Below are 18,831 nucleotides of genomic sequence, written 5' to 3' on the forward strand. Positions count from 1 at the left end.
AACTGCTGACATTTACAAAACTTTTCCTACTGTTTTTTTTTGTTTTTTTTTGCCAGAGTAAACTCATTTTAAGCTAATGTATTAAAATTACACATGACTAAGCTGTGTAGAAGCTCAGTGCAGGCTACCATAGAATCAGGAATATCAGAAATTCTAAAGTTGTAATATTCTCCACAATAAGGCTAATTTTCCTGAAAACTGCTTTTAAATTCCAAAGTTGTTTATTGTAATGGTCTTTGCTTTGAAAAAATTATTAATTGACAGCAACGTATTTTTTGTTATATTGATGTTGAAGGTTTTTAAGAATTAAAGACAAATACTGCATTTTCTTCTCTATGAACTTACTGAAATATGTAGTGTAATGCTGCAGGTTTTTCTTTGATAAAAATCAACATATGCCTATTATGAAGTATATAAATTCACATATCTACGAGCCCTTTAAGGAATGATTTTAATAACCATAAAATTATGAAACCATTATATTTTTACTCACTGTTATCATACAGTGAGAACCCAGCATCAACCAATCCCTGTAGGTCCTCTTTATTTTCCTCCCTCTGCCTGGTTGCAAACCTTGGCATGTGTTTGCATGTTTACTTCACAGCATCACTTCGCCATCATTGACTTCAACTTAATTACAGCGACAGGCGTTGGGAGTGATGGGGGCCAGTGGAGTAGAGTGGAGCGCTCTGTTTCCAGGTGATATTTCTATGCCGACTAGACTGCCAGCAGATGATGTGAAAGCCTATGGTGCTTACCGTACGTTAAAGTTACAGTTAGAACCCCTCCAAATATGAAATACTGCATATATATATATATACAGTATTTATATATATATATATATAATAAAAAAAAAAAAAACTCACAGGTCACCCCTGTCAGAAATAACAATTCATGCACAACTGTTTCCATGGATAATAGGAGCCACAAATAAAAATGGGCCGTTGTAAATACAATGCATTCTGAATGAAATGCCATAATTTAAAAACAACAGCAGCACCCCTCCCCTCAACACTCCGTCCGCCGCCTCCACCGGTGCTCTCAATAGCTGCAGAGGGAGTCCTTGACAGTGTGGTAGCAATGATGAATCACCTATCCAGTTAATTTTCTCACTCCTCATGTGTTATGCTACTAAAACAGGAGCCCAAGAATTGGCTTGACAAAGTATGAATGTGAAAAAAAAAATCACTTGGAGGGATCACGGCTTATCTCCAATTTACATGTTATTAGATTTGCGTTGCAAGCGGCATTTGGACCTTAGAAGAGAAAAAAATAAAATAAACGGAAGAGAGGATGATAACCAGAGATAAGAGATGTAAGAAAGAAAAAAAAACACTCGAAAGCCTTTGAAATGTTTGACAGAAAAGTCACAGGGAGTGGAGGGAAGTGGCCTGATTCGAAAATGTGACAGACACACATTGCAATCTGTTGTAAATCTAGAAGAAACCTTGGGAAATTTAGCTGCAATCTCTGGATAAATAGCTGTAATTGACCTTGGGAGTTGAAAATGTGCCATATGTTTCTGGTTCCTGTGTTTGAAACTGGTTCCCTCAGGACGTTTACACTGAGCAAATTCAGAGAGAGCTGTAGGAAAGGAAGATAGGCAGGGAGGGAGAGAGAGAGGACCGGAAGAATGAAAGGAATGAGAGGTAGATGATTGAAGATGGATGGATGGGTGAGGCTTAGTCTAGGGTGGTGGAGGCTTTAACAGAATAAGTGAAAGGAAGAAAGAAAGAAAGAAAGAAAGAAAGAAAGAAAGAAAGAGAGGGAGGGAGAGCCTTCTTGCAGGCCAGTATGTGATATATTGACAGGTGAAGCCTTTGTCCTTGCAAAGCTATGTTCCTCCCAGCAGGGGAAGCAAATGCTAAACCTGGATGTTGTCAGCTAAGCCAAACACGCAAGGCTTAGCCATTCTGCTTTTCACCGTGCAATTACATTTGATTTGAACAGCCTCCCCTTTTCAAATGGAGCAGTTATGACCTCTTGGACGGCCATTAGCCGCTAACGCAGCATTATTCCACCTGCACTTAAAGGCACCGGATTTGGAAAAATCATGTCAAGGGAGATATTTGTCTTCAGCTACTAGTTCATAGATGCAGGGTGGGGAAAAAAAGTGTTTGCATGCAATTTGAGCACTTAGCTTATCTTGCACATAAGGTCTGCAGTCTGAAGAATGGGGAAGAATAAGGGAAGAAAATTGTTGAAGCTAAGTTAATGTACTAAGCATGATGATGACTGTTATTTATTTATTTTTTTTTCCAGAGAAGCAGATCCCACTTCACTGCAAAAACAATCTAAAAATAAGTAAAAATCTCTTAAATTAAGTGTATTTACCTTTAATTTGAGTAGGTAAATAAGATGATCTGCCAATGGAATGGGCATTTTTACTCTTAAAATAAGATAATTAGATAATATGCGCTTGAAATTCTTATTTTTCTTATTTTAAATTTAAATTGTCTTGTTCCATTGGCAAAGTGTCTCACTTACATCCTCAATTCAAGACCAAATGCACTTAATTTAAGAAAAATTGACTTATCTAGATTGGGGATTTAAATGAAAATTTAAAAGTGGTGTACCGACAAATATTAAACATTAAACCTCTACAGCATTTTTGTTATAAGAAGTATGTGGATGCGGAAAGGCAGACAGGAATCACGGAATTTGAAAAACATGATGTAATCTATACAAGTACAATATTGTTGAAATCTGTCTTTTAAAAGTGTAGGAAGAAATGACAGTGTTCTACAGATATTTAGTCAGCTCCGTAAAGAAAAAAAGAGTGGAAGAAAAGTTTTACAGCAAAGTGATTGTTAACTATTAGTGGCAAACAACAACAGCAGATTCTGAGCTGCTGAAAATTAGATCATAATAAAAATTTTTAGACCAATAAAACCAGAGTTGCATCATTTTAAAATGGATCTGATTAAAAAAGTGGTTAAAGCTGGTTATAGCTTTTCTGTAGCATCACTGTAGGTATACAGGTAGTAGAAAAAAAATATGTAAAAAACTAATAAAGTATTAAAAAAGTAGAGAAATATGGCGGAGGGACAGTTATATATTTGATTTGCAGCACAGGACAATGCTAAAACTGGCGATTCTAGCAATTACTAATTACTAATTAGCAATTACTTTGATCTTATTCCTTTCACTAATATAAAATTTGGGATTTTTAGAACATTTATAATTTAACTATATATTAAAGTTTAGACCTACAATAGGTCAGCCAATAGCTTATCATTTCCATTTATCTTTGTACTATACTATTTGTATTGTACTATATAATTACAGGCCATTTATCTTGCTTAACTTAAGCAGGTTGATTAAAACTGGGTCGTCTTAATCTAAAGTTTTTCTTAACTGGAATGCAAATCCAAATTTCTATAGAAAGATATGATTTAAGAAGCATTTAACTTAAGAAAGTTTTGACTAAAATTAATTTAATGAATTAACTTTTTTTTATATCTTAAAATTGATACATGAAGGACTATTTGAAAAACTATGAATCCTGTTTTAGACACAAAACAAAAGGTTTAATTTTCTTTTTAAGACATTTTGGGCTGGATTATCATTTTTATAATCAAAAATACTTATTCTTGCTTGAACTGAATTTGTTCCAAAGCTAAAGAGTTATTGTCTGAAACACAGTTTGGCATTTCAAATCTCTTTATTTTATTCATAAAAAAGAAAGCAAATCACAATTCTTGTTAAGGTTCATTTTACATTACAGCCACCTTACATTAGTATTTAAACATCAATCCTGAGACAAGTCAAACCTGAACTGAATGAGTCTTCCTTCATCATAGATTATTTTAAACAAACTTTAGAATTAGCAAAAGCTCTAATATTTTATAATAATTACAATAAAATTTTTCCTCCAAAATACATTCCTAATAATATTGTATGTTCTCAAGAACCCAGTACACTGCAAAAAATATAAACCTAAATAGGTCATTTTCATCTTACAATAAGAGCATTTTTTTGACTGAGCAGGTAAGTAAGACACTTTATTTTACATTTAAAATAAGAAAAAATAACTGCTGTGTCAAATTTCAAAAGAATATCATGTAATGTACATATGAGTAATCTACTCATTCTATTGGCAAATCATCTAATTTTTCCTACTCAAATTAAGGGTAAATAAACTTAATTTAGGAAATGTTTACTTATTTCTAGGTCGTTTTTGCAGTGTATCAATTGTCTTATGAGCTGTATCGTCATATTCCAACAGTTTGCAGGGGCTCTGATTGCAGGCAGCTGGCAAAACTTGATCTATGATCTGGTGTAGGTTGATTAGTGCAAAACTGATTATTCTGCATATGTGTGTGTGTGTAAAAGTGAAGAGTCGATGTTAGCAAACAAAGAGCCTCAATCATATACACATTCATTACACACATGCACTGCACAACACACTGATGTGCCCTCATCACATTTAAGCTAATTTCCTTTTCATCACGGAGAGAGGAAAATGAGTGTTTGCCCCATCCCTGCTGAGGGACAAAGTCAAGAGCCCCGGTCGGTTTGGGCTAGATTAACAGGTAACATTTGGCTCCCACTCTCTTATCACAGCATGAAAATCAAACCGCGTGTTTTTCCTCTATCGCTCCCCCCCGTCTCCCCCTCCCTAATGTTCCCTTCACTTAGAGATGAAATCGCTCGCTGCACAAACCCATTTTGGAGAGAGGAGAGAAGGTGAGTGGGATAATCAGGCTGGTCACTGGGCCGTGTTTCCTAAACGCTCTCCAAAAAACATTACTGTGCACAGGCATAAAATTAGTACCGGGGACCTTAAAATGTTGACATTTAGCATGACTTTTTGGAGAGTGACACCCTCATATTTTCTTGTAGGATATCATTAAATTTCAACTGCCCTATGGCTGCGCGTTTCCATTAATAACCAATTCACTGTGTCACCTCTCCCTTTTTCTCTCACTTTCTCGCTTGCCACCTTTTTCCTTTTTTTTTTCCCTAAAGTAATGAGTCCATTGCTTTGCCTTAATAAATTGAATCGTATTCTCAAGGCCGTATGAAGATGGAGCCACAGATGGACAGGCTGCATGGAGGGAAATAAACATAAATCCTTTACTGTCAGAGAGGCGCTTTGAGGTGACAAAAGCAGACAATCACAAACAGTGATCACGCCGAGAAAGGTGGATCCTTCTCTGCTACAGCTGTCTGCTGATAGAAGGGCAAAAATATAAAGTACAGCTTCAACCGATGAGATTTGCTAATGATTACCTGTGAGAGTAATCAGAACGTTGGCAGGTAATTGTCATCAACTGTTTGCAGAGTTTATTAGCACCTTCAAACAGTTGGATTGCAGCTCTCCCATGTTTTACCCAGGTAGCGACAATATATAAGGTACAATCACAAGGACGAGATTAAAAATAAATACAATAAATCATGAGCAGCCAGGTCTTTAGACGTTGGCTGTGAAACCAGAAACACTGAAATCTTCCTTTGTTTTTTTTTTTTTTATTTCAAATATTCCTAATTCTCAAATGGAGTTTCAAATAATCTATAGTAGATGAGGAAACATTCAAGTTAAGGATTAATCAGTTTGAGAGCTTTAGATATGGATCAATATCAAATGTAAAATAAATGTTAAAAAAAATATTACTTTAGCTTAGGGCTAGGTACCTCAAAATGCTCCTGCATGTAGTTATCTATGCTTTATTGACTCATTTTGAACCTTTGGAGTTTCTGTCTTTACATGGTTAGCTTTTTGGGGTAAAAACTGTGCTCTGCCACGACACACCTTGTATCAATGTAGTTCAGATCCTACTCAGACTACAAGTAGCAATTATGATGCTAATCAATTAATGTGTTGATCCGCTTTTTATCAGTTGATTAATAAACGAATATCACTTGGTGATTTGAAAGTTTAAGCAAATTTGAACAAGAAGAAGCAAAAAGCTTATTTGCCTTCTGCATAGAGCATATCTGAGAAAGAAGGTGTTAAATGAAAATAAATATAAATTGTAACATTTATTTTGTTTCAGCTCTAAGATGGTCTTACTTTTGGAAGATGGACTGTATTAGTGCCCATTTACTTAATTTAACTAATAATCGCTTACTAAATTAGCTGATGATTATTTAAATAAAACATTAATCAGGATAAACCTAAGTAACTGTTTCAGCCCTGATTCCTAACTTTGCTGAGGTTATTTCAGAAAGGCAATGATAAATTTTGGATCCGAAGTGTTGCCTAAGACAGTCATGGTGTCATCTAAGATGCTGATGAAGCTTCTCAGTCATCCAGGTCATAGTCATTCCGTAAAAATTCAAAAAATATCCACTGGACTTGGTTTCCAAGATTTGAAGACGTTTCGCCACCTCTCCAGGAAGCTTTCTCAATTCAAATGTCTGGATCCGCAGTGAGTTTGAGTCTTATATAGACAAAGCCTTGTATCGCTTGGAAACATGCAAATGGTAATCGATGAATGGGTTGTTTGGTTCCATCGTTAGCCAGTAATATCTGAAACCTGTCTATGATTGTTAAGAGTCGGTCGTTAAGGAGGTATTGTTTACTGGCTGGAGTGGGTAGGTCCCTCGTTCCTCTGTGATGGGGTGGGGGGTTTGGTGGGGGGTTATCACCAGTTTGAGTTGGTTGTCTGCGGATCCAGACATTTGAATTGAGAAAGCTTCCTGGAGAGGTGGAGAAAAGTCTTAAAATCTTGGAAACCAAGTCCAGTGGATATTTTTTGAATTTTACTGACTGTTCTGTAGGCCGAAATGCTGGGAAATGTAGGAATTTGACACAGCATTGATTCAATTCAACCAAATATGAAGTCTTAGGCGTACTATGTGTCTATGCAAACTCACAGTATGCCCTAGTAAGTGGGAACCTTAAGAACAACACATGCTTCCATGTAAGGGGCACAAAGTCTTTAAATATATCTAAAAATGTAGCTATACATGTACACATATATATATATATGTATATATATATATATATATATATATATATATATATATATATATATATATATATATATAAAATAGACTCTTGAAAAGAATGAATAGGCCCTAAATACATTGAAATGTCTCTAAGTTAGTAACACTGGTTTTGTCTCATCATCTGTTTCCTTTTTACTGTAAATAAGTTTTAAAAGTACATAATTAACATAAAACCATGAGAGATGTCTTTATCTCAATGATCTTAGCAGCTTACAAACATTCTTTACTAGTTGGATTAACTTGCTGCTCTCAAGTGAAAAGCTCTTTGCAAGACAGATATGTTGTCAACAAATATTGTGGTGCTTTAACACTATGAGGTTTCTGACTACCAGCATGTAATTGATTAAGAACTGTCATATATTGTTTTTTAATGTTAGTTTGGAATGGCTTTGTTAAAAGGAAAAAGCGAGGACAAGGAAAGGGGGCTAAATCTATGTTGACTCCTATTCAAGAGGAAGATATCTTGTCTTTTTATGCGGCCCATGTCATATTTATTGCATAAAGGTCAGAGTGTTCATTTGTTCAAAGTCAGCGTTTTCCCCCTCTCCTCTCTTCTCGTGTAATAAATGCAGGGGGCTATGTCATTATCGGACCTCTGAGGATTACAGGCTTGGCTGACTGTGATGACTGCATAAAAGCATGCAGGACTTTTTTTTTGTTTCTGCCAGCGAACACCTTCAGATGGGCTCTTAATGGAGCAAGAGTGGAGACAGAATGGCGTTTTGCAGAGTGATGAGCGCAGTTATAACGAACAAGGAGGAGGAGAATGGGGAAGCAAGCTGGTTCAGGTGAGAAGCCATGCAGGATGAATCCATCAGCTGAAGCTTCTGGACAAATCAGGAGGAGAAAAATAAACTTTTGTCTCAGGGGAGGAAAAAAGGCAAAGAGGCATAATAGATTCCCCTAATTCACCTATTGACTAAGAGCCCAAACTGTCAAGAGGATAATACTAGCGAAGGACATTATTGTGAGGCACTTTGAAGGTGTTCAGATTGTCTCTGCATATTGACCTCCGGTGTCCAGCCCCGTTTATCGACAGCAGAATCTCTGAGATTAAACCGGCCTTGACAATCGATTTGCTATTTTGCCCAAATCATTCGTATTTCAGGAAGGGATCATTTGTACTGTACCCCCCGCCCAACACACAGACACAAGGTAATCCGTCTGACCTGCTAATCATCAAACTATTTCTCTCTTCTCTTTGTTTCAGCTCTCCTTTGTTTAGCATTTACTAATTCATTACAGCAGCTTCTACTACAGCTTAACTTAGACGCTGTCTGGGGAATCCTGTTTCCATCCGATAGCAGCATGCTCTCCAACAAGGATGCGCCACCGAAATATGCACCCGACAACACAATACACATGCCAATTACATATTGATAATTAAGCATTCAAACAAACAAACAGAGGAAATCCCACATAATCATCGGGTTTTAATAGAACAAGTTTGAGCTCGGTGTGCTTGGCCAGATAGCCTGCTGCCTGATCAGAGCTCTGTTGCGTTTTTACAGAGAGGAGGGGAGGGAAGGAGGGTTGGGGGGGGTGGAACAGACAGACACATTGGTGTCATTGCCTGGCATTGCAAACCTACAGGGAACGCCTGCACCGCGTTGCTGCTGCTGAACGAATGTCGACCAAGCCTGGCGCTAATCCAGCCTCGGATATGCTGAGCTGCTTTTTAAATGGAGATGAAAGGACAAAGGCGGAAACGGGGAAGTGTAAACTTTAAAAAGGCCCCAGCTTAAGGAGCCCCCCCCGCTCTGTAAACTGCCTGGCATGGAAGCTCCCAAAAAAGAGGGAGAAAAAAAAAAGTAATGCAAATCCATTAGCAGAGTCCTGTTTTCACAGTCATAAAAATACTTAAGGGGTTTAAAACCAGGAGAGAGACGTGTTAAACGTGTGGAAATCTGTTTTGATAACATTATTCGTAACAGTGGCTTTGCGCCGCGTGAATTAATAACACTTCATTTACAGACGGAAAGAAAGCCGGCATGGTATTTCCAGTTAAAGAGATTAATTTTTAAAGACCTAATTGACAGGCTGGGGTTAGGAAGGATAAGCAACAGAGTATAAGGCTGCAGCTGCAAAGTCAAGGTGACTGCAATACTCAGAAAAAGAAAAAGAGAAAGGCTTTCAACAAGCAGAATAGAGAGCAGAGAGGGAGGGAGAGGAGAGAATTAGTCCTCAAGCACTTTTTACCCCTCCACCCCCTATTCTTCGCTCTTTATTAGCAATGATTTACTTTCTCAGTGAAAGGATATAAAAGCTCAAGTATAGCAGCGTAATTATCGCAGAGTGAAAATTTAAAGGTTTGACTCACAATGTCCTCAAGTTAGCCCACAGACTTGCTGGGTGATAAGAGCGTCTGGGTTCGGGGCTCGGCGTCCAATCGGTTGTTTTATGGGGCTTTGCCGAGGAGGAGCACACAAAAAGCAAGTCTGTAAACATGATGGACTGTAGAGAACGGCTATACTAGGGCCCCCATGTTTACCTTGGCAGAGCCAGGCCCTGGCAATGTCGGGCGGCGTCACTTAATTACTGTTTACATGTAAATATTAAGTTATACAAACAACCCTGCCGAATGTCTCCGAAAAAATACAGAAATACAAATTCAGGGTCAACCTTATCTGTCTGCAACAGTTGCCACGGATGCGAGGAAGGGGATTGTTTTGAATCGCAAATTTGTTGCATTGTACATAATCTTCATAATTGCTAAATACTGTTGTCCAAGGGCATTCAGGTAAATACGTCGCCATCATCTGCATAATAGCAGATGCTCAGATATGTAAAACATGTCTTGGGTTCTTGGGGGGGGAAAAAAGAAAAACACAAAGAATGCAAAGAGGTGTTTTGTTCAAAAACAGATTCGACCAGTGATCTTGAATGTCTCCAGTCAAGACAAGAGAGTTGATCGCTTTGATTGCGGACCGCCGTTTTTCTGGCAGTCCGGACCAACTGCAAAGCACCGGTGCCTGAGGTGCAGCTCTGGTATGGCTGAGTAAAGCACTTGTTCATTTGCAGTGAAGGGTAACATGAAACAGGCCTCAGCCTCTCTGATGGACAGGGAGATTTCACCTTCGCCAGTGAATGATAATGCATTATTAAATTTGCCTCTCTGCTCACTAGATACACTTAGCTGACCACAGCATATTTATCTCCCCATCCGAGGCTCACATCTTGGCAGGAGAAAGCATTCTGTCACTTTTGAGGCATTTCAAAGATTAAAAAGAACCTCTCTCTTTTCAACGTCCCTAAAAGCATCCTCCCTCGTTTTTTTCTTCTTCAGTGAAATGTGATTAGTGGAAGATGGTGTCACGCAATGGAACATTCATGAGGGGGAGAACAAATATCCAAATGAACTCCCCATGTCCTCGAGGAATAGCTCCTCTCTGCACCATCAGCAATCTCTGTCTCTCTCACATGATGCTGGGGTGGGGAAGGAAATTTGATTGATCCTCTATTGAATTATTTTTTTGCACTCTTTCATTTCAACGGGACGCACTGACAAGTTGTTTGATCATAAAGCATTATTGTCTGCCAAGTCACATTTCAGGGTTGTGATGGCTAATGATCTTGCCTCCTGACTTAGGGGAAAGTCAGGTAGTCAGCATGTGTTTGAAGCTCGCAACGCCAAGGACATCGGGAGGACTGAGCAAAACACGGCTACATTAAAGTGAGAAAGATGAAGAGAAGGAGCTCCAGTCGAACACGTGGAACTTTTAATGATACTGTACGGAGGTGCCGTCAATGTCAGGGAAATATTTACGTTGCAATATTGATGCCAGAAGTTTTACCTGACCCAAAGTCCCCCGACCCTCCCTTTTCATCACTATGACTGCATATGCAAAGAAGGAACAGAACAAAGACTACAAAGGCTAAAAATCCCTCTTTTTGGTCTTTTTCATCTTTTCTTTTACAACTTTACCTCCCCCCCCCCGTCTTTATGTGAGCCCGTCAGTGTCCACTGTTCCTTTACTCAGAGCTGATCTTCGTCCAGTAGATTGTATCCTGGGTCCACACAGAGCAACAGCATTAAAGCTTATCAGCTGGACATGTACAGACAGGGGTAAATTACCTCTGTCCACTGTAGTCGCACTAGTGCATCATGGATCAGAGACAAAGAGCAGCTATTAAAGGATGCGCCTCTAGGTGACATAATACACCAAAGCATTCCATCCAAGCTTTAAAGGACATTACAGATGTATCTCCTGTTGGGCCAACAAGTGTAGATAACATTCACAAGGAAAGAGCCAATATCACATTTCCAATGATTCTTCCGCTTTTAAAAGTATGGGTTACAGAATCAGTTTACATACAGTTGTTTCCTCTGACTGTCCTGTCAGGTCTTTTTTATCTCATTGTTATAGAAACATTTAACTGGATCTTTTTTTTTTTTTTTTACTGAAGCATAAACACATAAAAAAGGAAAATCAAGTACATAATTTACATTTTATGAAATTATTGTTTTAACAAAATCCCTACTTACACACTATAATATTTCCTATAGAATAAATCACCAAATATACTTATATTACAGTTTTCAGATACTATGTATTTATAAATTCATACAACTTTGTTTTTTTTTAGCTCTTTTTGCCATTTGAAATCAAAAGAAAGGCATTTAAGGAAGAAAAATCTCTCCTACCTTCATAATTTAGAAAAAAGTTACAAGAATATCGCCATCTGTCTGAACTGCTTCCCACCACAGACAGTGAGGATTATGATAAGGAAGGAAAAAAGTGGGGTTACCAATCTCTATAACAACCATTAGAAACTTTAAAATACCAAATAGTTGTTAAGGGGTAAAAAGCCTTTTCAGGCCTACTAAAAAAAACTAAAACATGTGGTCCTTGTTTAAGTTTACATGAATTCTGACTAGAACAAGCTGCTTTGGTTGCATGAGGTACAGAAAAGGTGACTAAATAGACTAGATATCAATATTTAGAAAATCTCCAACAGTACAGGATATGTATTGCTGCAGACTTTAATTTCTTAAAATACTGCAAGGTTTTACATTAAATTCTGCTGACTCCTCCGAAAGTCCTAGATACAAAGTCTATAGAAAACCTGCTGCAACTGAAGAAAATTGAGATCATTCAGGCCAACCTCATGAGGAATGGTACAACAACCCTATGTCTGTCCATTCTCACCTAATAAAAGATATTAGTGGCTAAATGTTTATTAAAAGGGTTGGACTAAGTATTACAGGCATAATGTGACACAATTATGCTCTGCTGTTAAATTGTATTTCCTCACTGGGTGCATTTGAAAAAAAGAATACAGTGAGATTATACTATAAAAAAATGTATTAAGGATTTCTCTACTTGCTTTCCAGGATTGCCAACATTAATGCAATGGTATTGTTGAAACTCCTTCAATTCATCATACATGTAGTACATATGGCTTGCGTTTTAAACACCTTTTCCCAGAGGAAATCCGGCGATATCCAGTGTTTGTTGTCCAAAGAGTGAGTTTACAACCAAAAAGGCTTCCGAACCTTTCAAATTTTCCCCTTGTTTGTCAGCTACCTGCTGTTTCACTAGACAGAGGCTTGTCGGAAGTTATCACCGCAGACTTGCCTTTTCAAACAATTCAATTAATCACTTGTAAGGCAACATTTAGGAGTCTGCTTGCCTTTTTTTTTTTACCCCTCTCTCACACATTCTCTTAGCTCCTTTTTTTTTCTTTCCAGGCAAAATTTGGATGGAAAAAGGACCCAGGTTTTAACAGAAAGAAAACACCATCTGGTTATTCTCAACCGAGCGACACAAGTTTAGAAATGGTCCTTTTCCTATTCAACAACAAACAGCCTTTGTCCTTCATCAGCAGAGACGGCATGAAAAAGAAGAGACACGATCACAGGATATGAGCGATGAGACATTATAGCGACTGTCTCGGAGGTGTCTGGCTATTTAAATAGTCTCCATATGAGCCGAGGCTCTGCATCCTTCCTCTGCACCCGCCGAGCTCTCTTCTAAGAGTGCATTGCAAGAGATTAATTTAATGCTCTGCCAGGATCATAAAGATCAAACAAGTGGAGAGATATCATTAAACCACTGGAATGTTATCTCATTTATCTAAACAAACCGATGCGATGAACAAGCCTAATTAAAAAAGCTCACCATAAACAAAGCTGCGGATGGTGAGGCCCTTTTTTCCCTCTTTAACAGTGCAGCACATTTATTTTATTAATCTAATGCATCGTGTATCATATCATTACAGTTCAATATTTCTATCATTAATTTTATTCCCTTCACTTAAAGCTTTTATTGGAATTACTTTGGTTATTAGTTGGTTCTAATGTATTGGTTACCTCTGTATCTTGCAGCTACAATCTCTCTTATCTCGCTGCATAAACCTGTGCATGTTATTCAAATTGCCTCATTTATTATGATAGCTTCCTCATGTAAATTGTGCTGACTGCTCGCCCTTGCACAGTCCTCATTAGACTAATGAAAACCTTCAAACGAAAAAACTAAACAACCTGCCAAATAAAGGTCCGGGGTTATTATGAAAATTACAACTGTTGGAGCCGGGAGAAGCTCTCTTCATTAATTCATGCTCAGCAAATTGGTAACTAATTTAGTTGCACTCCTCTGCATTAATGGGTTATTTTATAAAAATGTTTTTCCACAGCCAGAGACCTCTGGTGCGCACTCCGGAGAGCTCAGAATCCTAATCAAGTCCGGCGACATATTAGGAATTGACAATCTGAACGATAATACAGCGGGTGTTTGTGAGCAGACGCACACAGGTCAACTAGCTAGAACAGCCGGGGATTGTGTGTTGGGTCATTTGCTGTTTTTCTGTTGATGTTTTTTTTTCTTTTCTAGCACTGCAGAGAAATGACTGTCATTTTTACTGATTATCCTGGTATGGAGAATACACTTCAGCTGAGATTTGAGAAAACATTCAGCAGATTGCAGGTACTTGGTTAAACACCCTTCTCCTGGCTTTGTTTGCCTTCCTCTTTTGTTCTTGCGAATCTCCTCTCCCTCTTTTCACACCCGTTCACACACAGTTAGATGGTTTGTGACCTATAAATTCAGCTCATGATCCTGCTAATTATTACTATTCACTGCTTCACACCCCGTGTGTGAAGGTCTAACACGGATCCTCACGTCAGCCCGGCCATCAGGGAGCATACAGTCCGATGATTTCCACAGTGGTTTTAAAATCATTATCAGCTGCATCACGCAGAACAACACAGTGAGCCAACTGGGAATATTGAAATCTATTATTTGCTTCAATTTGTAATTAATCTACAGTGCTTAGAAATGTTTATATCTGGATGGTCTAATTGCTTTTAACAAAATAATGAAATAAAAACAATACATTGAAGAAAAAAGGCTTTTCCTCCTCTTTTGTTCCCTTGAAATTCAGTTAAGTAAGTCGTTAGTTTCAAAAGTCATTGTTATTCTACAAATACAAACATTTGAACCAGAATGGATTGATTTGGTCAGATGAGACAAAGTTTAAACTTTTGGGCACCAAACACATGATTCTGGCATGAAACAAAATATGCAGATTGTGCAGGATGTGTTTAGTACCTTTAGGCCCACTGTTAGGTACGGTGGAAGATCTATTAGACTGGGGGTCTGTCTCTTTCAAAGGTATTTGAAACCTTTTTAGATAAGCTTGTACTGTTTATTCTTTTTTATTTCACATTTTTGTTATTTTGTTATTCCTTTATTATTGTTGTTAGGACAAAAGAATAATCTTGAAGAATTTGCAGTAGTTCTAATTACTTTTTACACAAATAATTACAAATGATTAAACTAACCGGATCATGGATAATTTAGTAGGGATATCTTTTTTATTAATATTTGGACTGTGAGAGGAACCTGGAATACAAGTAAAAAACTAATAAAAACGTCCCATAGGGAGGCCCTGGCTGGGTTTTTGATGTTGGATCTCATGCTTTGTGTTATGAACAGATGGTGGAGCCGTCATGTGTAACTTAAAGTCAGCGGTTTTTGTCAGTAAAGATTGAGCTTTCAGCAACCAATGCTCCAAGGGGTTTGAAACACAGGATGAATATGTGGAAAAGCGCCTTATGTTACCTGGTGATGGAACCGTAATGCTCTGGGCCTGTTATTCAAAGACCCTGCGGAAACTGTCACAAGGCATGACAACCACAGTGGTAGATGACATTCCTAAGTCACAGTTTTTGCTAATAAAGTTTAATTTACCTTTGTCAGCATGCATCCTTTTCACTTCATGGCTCATGTCATGGGCCAGGTCGCCCTCTTTTGGCCCAGGGGCGATGTTGGGGGACAGGCCTAGAAGGGCTTGGTTCATTGACAGCCCATTGTGGTGTGCTGCTGCAGAAAGATCACAAAGTTTTAAAAAAGAACATGTATAACCAACTAAAGCCTGAAAAAAAAAAAATCACTTCTTTTTATGGTATATTGCTATGTTTTAGGTAACTTACGTATCCTGTCTGAAGAGCTTTCTGTGTGGGCTGGGGAGCTGGACACGCTGCTGCTGCGGTGGGATGATGGGTGACTACCAGGCCTTCTGTTGTCATCTAAGGAAGGAGCAGGGGATGGACTGTCTGGCACACGTTCCTGCAACCCCAGCATCCACAAACATACAAATCCAAAATAAAAATCTGATGCAGATGAAGACTAAAACCACAATATGTGGTAAAAAAAAAATCTTTGTTTTAAAATTTACCTTTATAACAGAAGTGACCATTCTAGAAGGCAGACTCTGGCCCTGGGCTGCAGCAGCCATATTCGCAATGGTGCTGAGGTGGTTCATCTGGCTCATCGCCATGGTGACAGAGGCTGGGGGCAGGCTGACTGGGATCAGTGGGTGTGGCATCATCATGAAGGGGAGTTCCAGACCTGAGACACATGAAGAGGCTGTTGGTTACTCAATGATGCATATCATGAGTGAGATAGTCACAGGGGAGGATCTAGTGGTGCTCTGGCAGAAAAACTCCACACATGCTGAAGGTAATTAAGCTGTCAGCTTTGAGACACCTTTTAAAAGTGGTGTCCTATGACAGTAAAGCTTTACAATATAAAGGTGGCTTATGTCCACTGCAATGTATGGTAGAGGATCTCTGATGCTGTGGGCTTCCTAGACTTTGAAAGGCCAGGAGAAACTTGTTAAAACTCATGTTTGATGGGACTTAATCTCTGCACTGCCATTCATCGTTAAAAGCTTTAAAGAGCACCTAATGTCCAGTCTTTTAAGTAGGGTTATGCTCCGGGCCAGTTTTTTTTTCAGAAAGCTGTTGGAACCATGTAAAACTGTTAAAACCTAACAACGCCATCAAACTGAATAAGCATGGATACATTTCAGCTAATTACTGCATGTCATGTTAACAGAGTACCTAGTAGTAGTTTACTATATATTAATAATAAATACTGCTTTGATAATAATATTAAAGGAAATGGGGATAGGGATGAAACTTTATAAACTGATATTTGCAGTTAATATACATAACTTATTCAACAGTGAATAAAAAACAGGCACATTATGGAAATTGGCCCAATATTTACATGAAAAAATATCTCTTTAAAAACAAGGGCAATCTTAAAAGCCATTACCCAAATGACTTGCTAAATGTGCAAATGACACATACTGTTAGACTACAGTGTGGCAATGACTTCAGGCCAATTATCCCCATACCAGGGGTATAGAAACAGACCAAAAAGGGTTTAGATCGCACACTGAAAGGATTTTCATTTCCTTTCATATGTGCACAAATTAATCCATTACAAAGTACAAGATATCTTACAAATATTTTAAATTATTCATCTGCTGCCTGGCATTTGTCGCCCTAATTGGGAAAAACTGAAGACATTAGCAGTGTGAGAATGTAAAGAATGTCTATTAAAGAAACCATACGGGGGATAAGGAGCTAGTCAAACAGCCCTGTACTAGTGCTTGTGAGCGGCTTAATGAAAACAAGGCGACTTTCAAAGGACGCGAGAGCAGACAGAAGGTCAAAGCTAGGTGTCTGTGCCTCCCCGCTCAACCATCGCACCCTTCTCTCCTTCCCCTCCTCGGCTCTTCTCTGGGACTTTGAACTGAGGGGGATCAAAAGTGACTGAAAAACATTTTGGTCTCGTTCCTCCACCACTCAGAGGCTTCTCCTCAAAACTGTTTGAAAGAAAAAAAGAAAACAACCTCATAGATGCTACTGGATCTGATTGAGCCTCCTTGTTGATTTTTTTTTTTTTCACTCCTTTTTTTCTGCCCTTCTTTGGCAGCCCTGTTCAAGGTAAAAAATAAAAAGAAAGAAAAAACTAACAAAAAAGACAGAAAGTAAAGAAAATCAGCATGAAAGAAAAAAACATGATAGCGCACTTCAGAACGCCGTCCACAAAACAACTCCAGTTCTTTTTTGTACCAAACATCAGTAGCCAAAGGGCAAGGAGATCTGCATGGCAAAGCCTCTAAAGAGAAGGACACTGGTTTAAAAATGAAAGGACATGAGAAGTACTACTCTCTGTCATTCCACCTCCTTCCAAAAGAAGCATTGATTTCCATAAGAAAGATAGCATGCAGTTTCTCAGTGGTGAGTATTCCCAAACAATATAGAGCAAAAGGGGGAGATTAAAGAGAGGCGGAAGCCAAGCAGCACCTTGTAGCAGCGCCTCCGCCGAAACTCAGACTGAATCAATTACCGCTCAGCAGGCTAAGCTCAATTAAAAAACACCACAGAGGGCCCTGATTGTGCGGGTACTTACTGCAGGACAACATGGTAAGGTCTCAGCTACCTATCAGGCTTTCAAGGCCACTCAAAGGCCAGAGTGAAGAGACTTATTTTGCCTTTGAGGTGGATGTATTACATCCATTCAATCAGGCACTGCGACTCCCATTAGGAAAGATTTTCAACTTATTAAAAAGTAATGGAAAAGCCACTGAAAATAACACAAAGGTGCTCCCTTCTACTGTAATAACTTTCCTCAACTTTATCTCCGTGTCATTCCTCATACTTGACGGCATATGAAATCTCACATCTCCACCTGACTGAAGGCCTTTTGCAAAAAAAAAACAAACACAGGACCTCTGTTTGCTCTAAAGAAGGGGTATTAGTCTCGCTTTCAGCACCAACCCAGCCCCTTTCTTGTCACCTCTTCCCAAAGCGGTGTTTCTCTCATAAAGACCCATTCAAGCTGCAGCAAGAGAATGTGCCACAAACTTAACAAGGCTCCGCCAAATCCTTTAGTTTGTGAGTGAAAAGCGCCAGGTGAGGAGGAGATTCATTTATCCATGAAATCCGGTGTTTTTCTTGCCACAACATTGAGTGTCATTTATATTTAGGATCCTTCTTTTTGTGCTGTAGTCTCAAAGCAGGCTTTTCTTTTTCCCTTCTAAAGAAATTAACAAATGTAATCCTATATATGTTATTAGCACCCCAAATAAAAGCCATGTTTAAAATAATTCAGAGAGAAAAAGATGCAATATAATTTAAGACCTTGTTAAGGAGAACTTGACCCTAGATTAACTTTCATAAACTGTATTAATCTGGCCTCAAAAAGTTATAAGAAATTTACATTCAAATTGTAAATGTAAATTATTTTTCATTTGTCCCCCTAGGATGAAAGAAGTATTCTCTACAAACCAATCATTCTTATCCATCAACAACATATTGGTTGAGCTATTCTTTCAAAACTAGAGCAGTGGCAATTTCTCATTGAATTTTAGGGAGGTTACACCTTTTATAAAAATTTATAAAATAAATTTTATGAAAGTATCAGTGAAATATGCATTGATAAATTTTAAAAATGTAGTCATTAAACTGAATTAAATGTGTGCTAAATGCGCTCATTTTTACAAGTATCTTGACTAGAAATCAGCCGTTGAGCTCGCTCTAGGAAGCTATCTCCCCTCTGCTCATGAACAGTCTCT

General features: G+C 38.3%; 1 protein-coding gene across 4 annotated transcripts in view; it reads right to left on the reverse strand.

The window, feature by feature from the left end:
* LOC107092956 (dachshund homolog 1-like) overlaps positions 1 to 18,831 on the reverse strand; it is a 147,496-nt gene that overhangs the window by 18,338 nt on the left and 110,327 nt on the right. For 2 of the 4 annotated variants that reach the window (XM_015387705.1, XM_015387701.1), the window contains exons 4-6: positions 15,637 to 15,809; positions 15,392 to 15,536; positions 15,150 to 15,281 (exon numbers count right to left, since the gene is read on the reverse strand). In XM_015387705.1, the coding sequence (XP_015243191.1) occupies positions 15,150 to 15,281; positions 15,392 to 15,536; positions 15,637 to 15,809 (450 nt within the window). The remainder of the gene's footprint in view (positions 1 to 15,149; positions 15,282 to 15,391; positions 15,537 to 15,636; positions 15,810 to 18,831) is intronic. The other 2 variants (XM_015387704.1, XM_015387703.1) reach the window with 2 other exon arrangements.

Source organism: Cyprinodon variegatus, unplaced genomic scaffold (assembly GCF_000732505.1).
Source record: "Cyprinodon variegatus isolate N-32 unplaced genomic scaffold, C_variegatus-1.0 Scaffold401, whole genome shotgun sequence".
Taxonomy (NCBI): domain Eukaryota; kingdom Metazoa; phylum Chordata; class Actinopteri; order Cyprinodontiformes; family Cyprinodontidae; genus Cyprinodon; species Cyprinodon variegatus.